Source organism: Elaeis guineensis, chromosome 6, assembly GCF_000442705.2.
Source record: "Elaeis guineensis isolate ETL-2024a chromosome 6, EG11, whole genome shotgun sequence".
Taxonomy (NCBI): Eukaryota; Viridiplantae; Streptophyta; class Magnoliopsida; order Arecales; family Arecaceae; genus Elaeis; species Elaeis guineensis.
The window spans coordinates 7,447,722-7,458,325 of record NC_025998.2 but is presented as its reverse complement, the minus strand read 5'-3'; the positions used below and the strand labels follow the sequence as shown (position 1 = coordinate 7,458,325).

At 36.0% G+C, this 10,604-nt stretch overlaps 1 protein-coding gene across 1 annotated transcript in view; it reads left to right on the top strand.

The window, feature by feature from the left end:
• Positions 1–7,449: 7,449 nt before the first annotated feature.
• Positions 7,450–10,604, top strand: part of LOC105047430 (periodic tryptophan protein 2) — a gene marked incomplete in the record, with an annotated part of 7,259 nt that continues 4,104 nt past the window's right edge. Inside the window, 1 exon segment of the mRNA XM_073259039.1 lies at positions 7,450–8,856. Coding sequence (XP_073115140.1) covers positions 7,636–8,856 — 1,221 coding nt within the window.

Sequence of the window (10,604 nt, the reverse complement as noted above, 5' to 3'; positions counted from 1 at the left end):
TATCTATTTGTAATTTTTTAATAAATAAATTTAATTAAATAATAAAAATAATAATTTAAATGATATTTTCTAATTTAAATTAAATTAAAATTTAGAAAAAAGAAAAAGAATTAATTTAGACATGTCTCTTTTTTTATTTTCTATGATAATTTTTTTTTAATTTCTTAAGATTTTTTTGGACATCTTTTAAAAAAAATTTGAAATAAAAAATCTAAATTAATTTTTTTAATGAATTACAAATTCAAATCTTTATATTTTAAAATTCAATCAAAATTAAAATTTTTAATTTATTTACTAATTTTAAATTTTAAAAAACAAAATTTTCTATTTTCCCACGATTTTTTCCTTTATTTTTGGGTGGGAAAATTGAAAAACGCCATTTGGAATGGCGTTTCTTCCTTTTTTTTTTTTTTTTTTTTTTTTTTGGGACGATGCCACCGTGGAAATGGGGAGTGACGTGGCAGGGGGAAAAACGCCATTCAAAATGGCGTTTTTCCCTCTTACATCATTTTGGTAAATAAGTTTGGTTTGAATATATTTTGGTAAAAAAGATTTTTTTTTGTATTATTCGAGAAAAGAGCTCCCAACCACCCATAAGTGAAGTGCAATCACCCAAGTAGAATATCCAGAGATGCCATTGTGTGGCAGACAAGGCCAGGCTCCCCACATCCCAGCATCTCCCCTTATAGGCTCCTGCTTTGATACGCCTAAGAAGGGTGGCGAATCCTGATGGCCCCTCTACCATTTCCATTCCCAACCAACGAATGGATCCACTGATCGAGTGATTATTTTTCGAGAATGCTACCATTTTCAGTCCCCACAGACAAAGAGATCCACTGATTGTTGTCGCATGCCACTACCGAATGTTTTCATCCAGATACCGCGAATTAGCACATCGGGACTCACCGATCCGACTTATGAATCACCTACCTAACTCGGTTGAATTCTTAGTTGTTATCTTCAGTTGAACAATCCAACTTGCGGTTCCGGTTGCATCTTCTGCACGAAAGAATGTTTGATCTTCTTTCGGGACATCGCCCATTGAATCTTGAATCGCACCCCTCGTAGCTATCAAAGCACTCCTAACTAGACTGTTCATCAAGTCGCATGGATTTCAAAGCAATGTTTGCACGATCCATCGGTGGATTCGAGGAAGGATTGGATCGAAGTATACAGAAGGAGCACATCGACGAGGACGTCGATCTGATCAAGTGGGAAAGTTTATCAGGACCTTTTTCCTTGCATTTTTGTTTGGCAATGGCCTCTGACACAGTCTTGTACATACCTTGTAACTAGATGGCATGAACAACCGCCGCTACACCATTTTTTCTTGTTTTGGATGGGTTTTGGGGTGTTTTCATCGTGTCGGGACTTCTGAAGATGAGCCATGAAAATGCAATGCTGCTCGATCATTTGGAACCTCCGGGGTGGGATTTAGGTGGATGCCCTGCTTGTATAGTGTTGGGAGGATGGGCGAGAACAATCCAATGGACCGGTTTCCTTGCGGATTCTTGCTGTGTCCATTATTGCCTCCCCTGCCTCCTGAGCCCCTAATTGTAGTCTGAGTAGCGGTTGTATAGGCTTGTATTCCTTTGATTTCATTAATGAAAATACTGTTCTTACAGTGCCATATCTGAGCGTGTTGCAATATCTTTTTCTTGTATTTTTTGTGTATCTGGGTGCATTTTGGCTGGCTCCTTTGTGCAGGTGACATCGGGGCACCGCACGGGTTTGCTAGTCCAAGAAGCGAAGTCCGTAACAAAGTGGAAGGTGAATATATAAACCCTAGTGTCTAACTTGAATGTTTGTCTATAATTTTAAATTGATCGAAGCAAGAGTTAGCTTCTTCTTCATTAGTTTTTATAAAATGAATCAATATGGATCTACCGTATTTTTGATCAAAAATATGAATCATCAAATATACTGTAACAATCCAGGATCTCTTTCAAAAAAGCTAATCCAAAGATATTTGTTGACTTTTTTGACTTTGTATATATATTTATAAATTTTCTAGTATAAACTACTGATGTGGGATTAATACACATCCATACGGATTCTTACTATAGGAATCAAGTTTTCAAACTCCAGGATCAATTATTCATATTGTTGGCCATGACCGGTAATGTTGCTCGGCCTTTGTGCTCCTGTTCCCACCCGGAGAAGCTGAGTCCATTGATCTGGTCCCGATGTGTCATGCGTTTCAACGGTTGACTTCTTATAGGGTGCCGCTGGGGACACCGGGAGGTTGCGGACCTATTCGTAGCATTTAGTTTTGTTTCATTAGTGGGAGATCAGGATTCTCAACGGTAAAAAAATATCCAAGCGCCTTTTAGACTTTGGACCAAGGCATTCATGGCCATGAGACCCGGTGATTAGAATCACTTCATAGATTTTTCAAACCTCGATTTGAACTTCACCACCATGTTAATTTCAACGAAAGATGATTGCATACCTAAAGACCTCCCATTCAAACAGCCAGATGTTAAGCTACCCACTTGGTATTGTGAGTGCAAGGTGCAAGAAAGATTTCAGAGTGTATTGCGGACTGCAGAAGGGTTTGGATTGCATCTTTCCTGTGAAAGAATGACCGATCTTATTTTGCCATGAGAGCTATTGAATCATGTACTGCACAGTTCTTAAGCCACTCCAACCTCTTTGTTCTATTTGTCTTGAAGCAGTTATTATGTGGATATCATGAAAGAAGATAAATAATTTTTTCGCATAAAAGATACAACCCGTTGCAGAACCATGACAATTTTTTTAATTTTACATATTGTAGAAGTCCATCAAAGATCATACATGCATGAATGGGGTGTTCAATCAAGATGTCAACCGATTGGCAGTTGGGACCCATGACCTTGATATGTTTCAAATTTACACTTCATGGTTGATTGTATCTTGCTAGATACTCTCACCTTTTCTTGTCGCACAATTATCTTTTAAATAAGGGTACGTGTTTGAAATTAGAATTATAGCCAATACTTTCCAAACTAAAAGCACATTTGATGTTGTTTTTGCTTCTTAAAAAATTCTTCTCATAAAAAAAGTTAGATTTTCCAACTTCTCTTTTTCCTAGTGAAAGCATTTTTTTTAAAAAAAAAAAAATTTAGAAGTTACAAAAAATACTTTATTTAAGCAATACATCCTCAAAGATGCGGTTAAGAGTGGGCAGTCCATAAGTTCTTCTTTTGTCATTAGTTAGTCAAGGAAGTTGCACTGCTTTCATCATTAGTGTTATATCTAGCCTTTCATAGGCAAGTATCAAGCCAATAGCTGAAAAGTGGATCTTAGATAGATGGTAATAAATTAGGATGCTGGGGGGAGAATAAATAGTGGATGATCCATAATCCTTTCTATATTATTGCAAGTTTGGCCAAGATGTCATATCATTGACATCGTTTGATTTGTTTCTAACAATGAATATTAAATTGGTATTAACAAAGTCTCCCCAATAGACAGTGATAAGCTTGTTCTTTGCTTTTGGAGCTGCAACATGATCACAATATTGAAAGAGAGGCAAAGGCAATAGGATGTTAAGGAAAGGAAAAAAATGATGTGCTGCTTAAAGATGTACTTGAATCACGTTACCGATATTTGTATACAAGCATTTGGATCTTTGGGAGGATTCTTCTAGTGAATCAGCAAGTTAGTAATTGTATCATACTGAAGTTACCTAAAAAAATTTATAATCTTTTATGACATACACCTATCTATATATTTTTCTTCTTGTTTTGATCGTGAGATCCCATCCAAAAGAATCGATAAATTTCTTGGATGAAGGTGCTGATAATTAAAGATTAATAGGTTGATTTTAGTGATTGTGAAATCAAAAACTTGGTTTGATAAAAGGGATGGTTGCCGAGATGTCTAAGAAAGACTTGAAAAGGGCAAAATTGTTGTAAATGGATTATTTAGCTTGTTGCAAGAGTCCAAATACTGATAGCCTAAGATCATTCAAAGAGTGATTGCGAAAGATTAGAAGGTATGTGGAAATCGCAGGCATTGCTAGTTTTGATATTCATTATTTTTTTTAGTAATAAGTATTTTATCCTTTGTGACTTTATACCGTTAATATATTTTATACCATTAGTTCTTATTCAAATACCAATTCCACCCTTTTATGACTTTTATGTTTTTTTTATAGTTTAATAATATTGTGGTATACCATTAATATATTTTATACCATTAGTTCTTATTCAAATACCAATTCCACCCTTTTATGACTTTTATGTTTTTTTTTATAAGTTAATGATATTGTGGTTTTTAGTGCTTATTAAGAAAAGATTAGGTGTCTTTATAATCGTTTTGAGGCAATGAAAGAAGAAAAAAAAAAGAAGGAAAGATCAAAATGTTACATGTTTTTAGCTATTAGATTTCAAAATCAAAAATTGCATCAATATGACAAGTAATTTCAAGTTTTGTATATGTGTAAAGCCACAAATACATAGATTAGCAACCTCAAAATCTATAGTTCTGATATTATATAAAATGACACACTATATAGAGTAGAATGACCATACCGATTAAAACAAAATCTTTATCGACTGAAATTTAAATAATTCACACCATCTTTCTAAATTTTAGATTCTATTTTTTTTTTTTATAATCACATTATTGAGATCATATATAGTTTTGACTTCTAGCTTCATCTTTATTGTATGATTTTATACTAACATTATGTCTATTTTTATTTTAAACTAGCTTAGAACCCCATGCGATGTACAGCATGTAATTATTTTCTCAAATAATAATTTTAAAATAAGTACATAATTATTTTCTTCCAACCATTAATCAATAATACATACGTGCATACATACCTAGCATACACAATTACATAAACGGCACACATATTTTTTATTTAATAAATATATTATTTTAAAATTATATTTTTATTTATTATATTTTATTATTATAGTATATATATACATATATAGAGTTTTGCAATAGTGCTTTTTTATAATGTTTTATTATAAAATATAGTTAAGATATTACATAATATTATTTTAATATATTATATTTTATTTAAAAAAATATTTTTTTCTTTCTTCTTTCTTCCTCTTGGCTCCACCGCCTCCCTCTCCGCTTGTAAAATAATTGGAAAAAGATCATTATATAATAAATTCTTCATCAGAGGCTACATCGTAAAATAATCCCAAACTATATCAAACCAATTCAATATGGTCTGGTCAAATCAATTATTAACAGGCTGATAGATTAATGGATTTAAATTTTTAAAATTCGAAAATCCAAATCCACCCACTTTTAAAGTAAATTGGTCAACTGGATTTTGGGTTTCGGGTGTGAACCCAAAACCCCAAACTTGTTAGGCCCTCTCCTTCTCCCTTCTTTCTTTCCCACTCACCGTCCAAAACCCCCATGACCATCGATCGAGAGTTTATTATATAATATATATATATAGAGAGAGAGTTGGGTAACTTAGCGAAAACTCCTCAATTGAGTTTAAACTTAAAAGTAGCTCTTCAATTGAGTTTCACTTAAAAGCAGCTTCCTAATTGGTATAAATGATCGAATTGCTCCTGCAGTTATAAACCAATACTAAAATAATATTATGATATTAAAAAACAGTACTATCTTATTGTAATATAATACTATCTTATTGTAAAACAGTACTATCTTATTATGATGTAAGGATATTACGAAATAGTACTTTCTTATTATAATACAGTACAATCTTATTATAAAATAGTACCACCTTATTGTAATATAATACCATTATAAAATAGTACTATCTTATTATAAAATAGTAGTGCCATATTATAAAATAATACTACGATATTAGAAAATAGTACTGTCTTATTATAAATCAGTACTGCATTACGTATTATAAAATAATACTGTGATATTAAAAAATAGTACTGCCTTATTATAGATCAGTACTGTGTTATTGTAAAACAATACTATCTTATTGTATAACCGTATGAGAGTATAAGAATATAACAGTGATTTCAGTTAGAAATGGAGAGCTACTTTTAATTTATGTTTGAAATAGAGAGCTATTTTTAATTTAAATTCAAGTGGGGAGCTGCTTTTAATTTAAAACATAAAATAGAGATTTTTGTCTAGTTTATCATATAGAGTTTTGCAATAGTGCTTTTTTATAATATTTTATTATAAAATATAGTTAAAATATTATACCATATTATTTTTATATATTATATTTTATTTTTAAAAAATAATTTATTTTTTTTCTCCTTTCTTCCTCTAGCTCCACTGCCTCCCTCTCTACTCGCAAAATAATTGAAAAAAAATTATTATATAATAAATTCTTCATCAGAGGCTAAATCATAAAATAACCCCAAACCAAATCAATCCAACTCAATGTGGTCTAATCAAGTCAATTATTAATGGGCTAATGGATTAATGAATCCAAATTTTTAAAATCCGAAAATCTGAATCCACCTCCTTTTAAAGCAAATGGGTCAACTGAATTTTGGATTTTGAGTGTGAACCCAAAACCCCAAACCCGTTAGGCTCTTCTCCTCCTCCTTTCTTTCTTTCTCATCACCACCCAAAACCCCCATGGCCGCCGATCAAACTCTTGATTAACCTCCATTGGTGGGTCATCGGGTCGTCCCAACTACGAGCGGTCTTCTCCTAACCGTTGGCGTCTTGATGATTGTCGGTCTTGAGGACGATCGGTTGAAGAAGGCTGTCCAAAATATCGTTCCACTCCACCGCATCTCAACTGACGATCATCTGAAATACGCAATCGACGGAATACAGTCCTCTTACCGAGGCTCTCAGCTAGTTTCCTGATGGATGTGCTTGCGATCTATTGATCATCAGGAGATCAATGGAGAGAGGCGTTAAACTGTGGCTCCTTCTCTCAAAAATACGATGGACGATCGTGGAAAAAAGTTTGGATCGACAAATCGCTGCCATCTCTTCGAGGCTCCGACATATATTCCCTGACGATCAATAAGGAGGATCATCGATTTACCTAGATCCGATGGGTCTTTCTTCTCATCTTTCTTATTATTATTATTATTATTATTATTTATTTAAGATGGAATGGTTGCCAACGAAGAAGCTTGCCGTCGACAAGTTTATATATATATATATATATATATATATGATTCAGTTTTTTGATTACCATATTATTTTGTCGTCAACTAGTTACGTGCATTCACCAAAGTATTTTTCAGAAAAAAATGCATGCAGTTAAACTCTAATCTAGTTTAATAGAAATAACATCTTTTTGTGTAATCAAATCCTTTTATCATGGCTTTTAATTTTCATTGATGGGTCGCTCGGATTTGGGCCCGATGTTGTACTCATCAAGTTCAAATCCAGGCCAGAAACATAGACATCAGTATTTGTCATGTCTCAAAGGATCCGCTTAGCCGTATTTTCAGCGTGTCAACGGGTCGGGGCTGAAGACCTCAGTTCTTCCGGTCCAGCTTCGGCCTAACTGACTTGGTCCGACCGACCATCTTCCACACCACCCCAACCGCTTCGGCCCAAATCCCCCACCGCCACCGGCTTTTTCTCCTTGCGTTCTAGGGTTTAAGCGCCCACCGATCTATAGCTAGGGTTTAGACCTAGCTCCCGTCTCCCTCTCACGTCCCTATCGCCGGGAAACCCAGAAGCCTTAGGAGGGGATCCTTTTCCACCATGAATTTCCGGTTCCAGAACCTCCTTGGCGCCCCGTACCGTGGCGGCAACGCCGTGGTCGCGGAGAACGCCATCCTCTACTCCCCTGTCGGCAACCGCGTCGCCGCCACTGACCTTGCCAAGTCCCAAACCGTAACGCTTCCGTTCGAGGCCTCGTCCAATATCGCCCGCATCGCTGTCTCCCCAGACGGCAACTTCCTCCTCGCCGTCGACGACGTCGCCCGTGCCCTCTTCGTCAACCTCCGCTGCCGCGCTGTCCTTCACCGGATGACCTTCAAGAGGCCCGTCAGCGCCATCCGCTTCAGCCCCGACGGCGCCCTGATCGCCGTCGGCCTCGGCAAGCTCGTCCAGATCTGGCGGTCCCCGGGCTTCCGGAAGGAGTTCTTCCCCTTCCACCTCAAGCGGACGCTGCCGGACTGCGCCGCCGCCGTGACGGCGCTGGAATGGAGCCCGGATTCCAAGTACCTCCTCGCCGGCTCGAAGGATCTGACTGTGAGGCTCTTCTGCTTGCACAGATCGAGGGGTTCTCATAAACCCTTTCTGTTTCTAGGGCACAGGGAAGCCATTGTTGGCGCCTTCTTTGGTACCGAGAAGAAAACCAATAGGGTTTGCAAGGTGTACACTATATCAAGAGATGGAGCCATTTTCACCTGGAATTTAGATGAAAGCCAAAATTTTGATGGCTCTAGAGGGGACATTTCAGATCCTCCTTCTCCCGGTACACCGGAGCAAAGGCCTTCTGGAAGAAATCTCATTGAAAATTCGGTCGAATTTGAAAATGATGACATAAAACCAATGAATTTGGATGGTATTCATGCCGAAGAATCAGAAATCCCGCTCCATAGAGCAAAATGGGAATTGTTAAAGAAGGATTTCTTCATGCAGGCACCAGAAAAGTTAACAGCTTGTGATTACCACCGGGAGCTTGATATGGTTGTGGTTGGGTTTTCCCATGGGGTTTTCGGGCTGTATCAGATGCCAGACTTTGTCTGCATTCATTTGCTTTCTATATCTAGGGAGAAGATCACCACGGCAGTATTTAACAAACTTGGAAACTGGTTAACATTTGGTTGTGCGAAGCTTGGGCAGCTGCTTGTGTGGGAGTGGCGATCAGAGAGCTATATTTTAAAGCAACAGGGTCATTATTATGATGTGAATTGCGTAGCATACTCGCCTGACTCCCAGATGCTGGCTACAGGAGCTGATGATAACAAAGTCAAGGTAATTGCAACTTCCAGTGGTCATGAACATCTTCTCTTTGTTTCTCTCAGTTATCTTAATTATCTATTTTCTTTTCTTGAGTCGACACTTTTTATTTTGTCCTTAATAACCTTATATTCTCAGATTCTCTAGTCTGGCATAAATTGACTTGATATGCTAATGACCTCTCTAATCTACTGTCTCAAGTATACTTCAAGGCTTTATATTCATATAATTTTAACTGCGAGCTGCATTTCACTGTGTACAACGACATATATTTCAAGCCTAAACTCAATTTCCCATCAGGAAGTAGCATTTTTTTTAAAAAAACATTTAAATGATTCTTTTAATGAATATTATCAATAATTAATGAATCACCATCCGGTCAAGACTTGTTGATTGCTCATCAAGTTTGAGCTGCACATTTTAATTTATTATACTGTCTTATCTTTTCTGTTATCTCACTTTTGTTCAACCATGTTAAACTGTACTAAGGAGCCCTAAGAAAAAAATTGTATACACGTTTTGGGTCATGGAGTCATTTCTATCTGGGGCTTGGATGTAAAGTTTGATGTGCCTGTCCAATGTTTGTATCCCTCCAGTAATCCAGTTTCTATCTGGCACTTCAGAAGGATTTACGTCAATCAAGGACATAATGTTAGAAAACCTATGCTGACAGAATGGGCATGTGTAGCATAGATTTAAGGGAGCCCCCTGCAAGAGGAGGTATCTGAATATATGTTGAAGGCCTTAGAAAAGGACAGAGACGAGTATGCTAAATTTGACATGATCATGAGAAAAAAAATCATGAATACTTGTAATGATGCAGGAAATAGACCTTAATATTTACAATTGCGTGATGAGAATTGACGAAACTTATCCCAAATATCTGAGACAAAGTTTGACGGCATGATTGTGGTAATGTAATTCATGTTTACCACCCATAATTTTGCAAAAAAAAAAAAAAAAAAGGAAAAAAATACTGATGATAAACACTGACCAGAGTTAAGTATTCTTGTTCTGTCCTTGCTATGGACATGAATTTTTTTCACGTGGCAGAATAATTTGGACAATGGCAATGTCACAGCTCTGGAATGTTGGGGTTTGTTTTAGTGAAATTCATGTAACCAAGATTGGTGACTTGTTCTTTGGGGTTATGTTTTGAAAGATGAAATGTTACAGTTATTTTAACTAAGATATATTTGTGGCAATGAAATGGTGATAACTTTACTATTAATTTGGGTTGTGATTGTGGTAGTGCATGGCTTGTCAAGTGATGTAGTAACTATATGAAGTTAAACAAAATATGATGAAGAAATTGCAGTTGGAGTCACTCACATGTTAGTTCACGATACAAATGAATAGGGGCTTGGTACTATGATACTGTCATTAACTTATAAAGTATTTATAATTATAGTTAGTTCTAGTTATGGCATACGATGTGCAAATTTCTGCATTACCATAATTATATAATGTAAATTTTTAAATTTTTAACTACATATACTGGCATGACCCGAACTTATTTAGGATGTAACGTAGCAGCTTCATTAAAATTAACATTCTTAATTCTATAAAGCTTGAATTTTAGCATAATCATTACTTGAGAATCGTTGCAAAACTTGTCTGTTTAATATGGGGCAGCTTCATAGATCTTAAAATGAGGCAACAAAGTTTGAGAACTCTTTCCTGAGTTTTTATACCAGGTGTCAGTCTTTTGTGAGATGTGGATTTGGCCAAGTCAAAATTTGGCAAATAGACTTACCATGGAT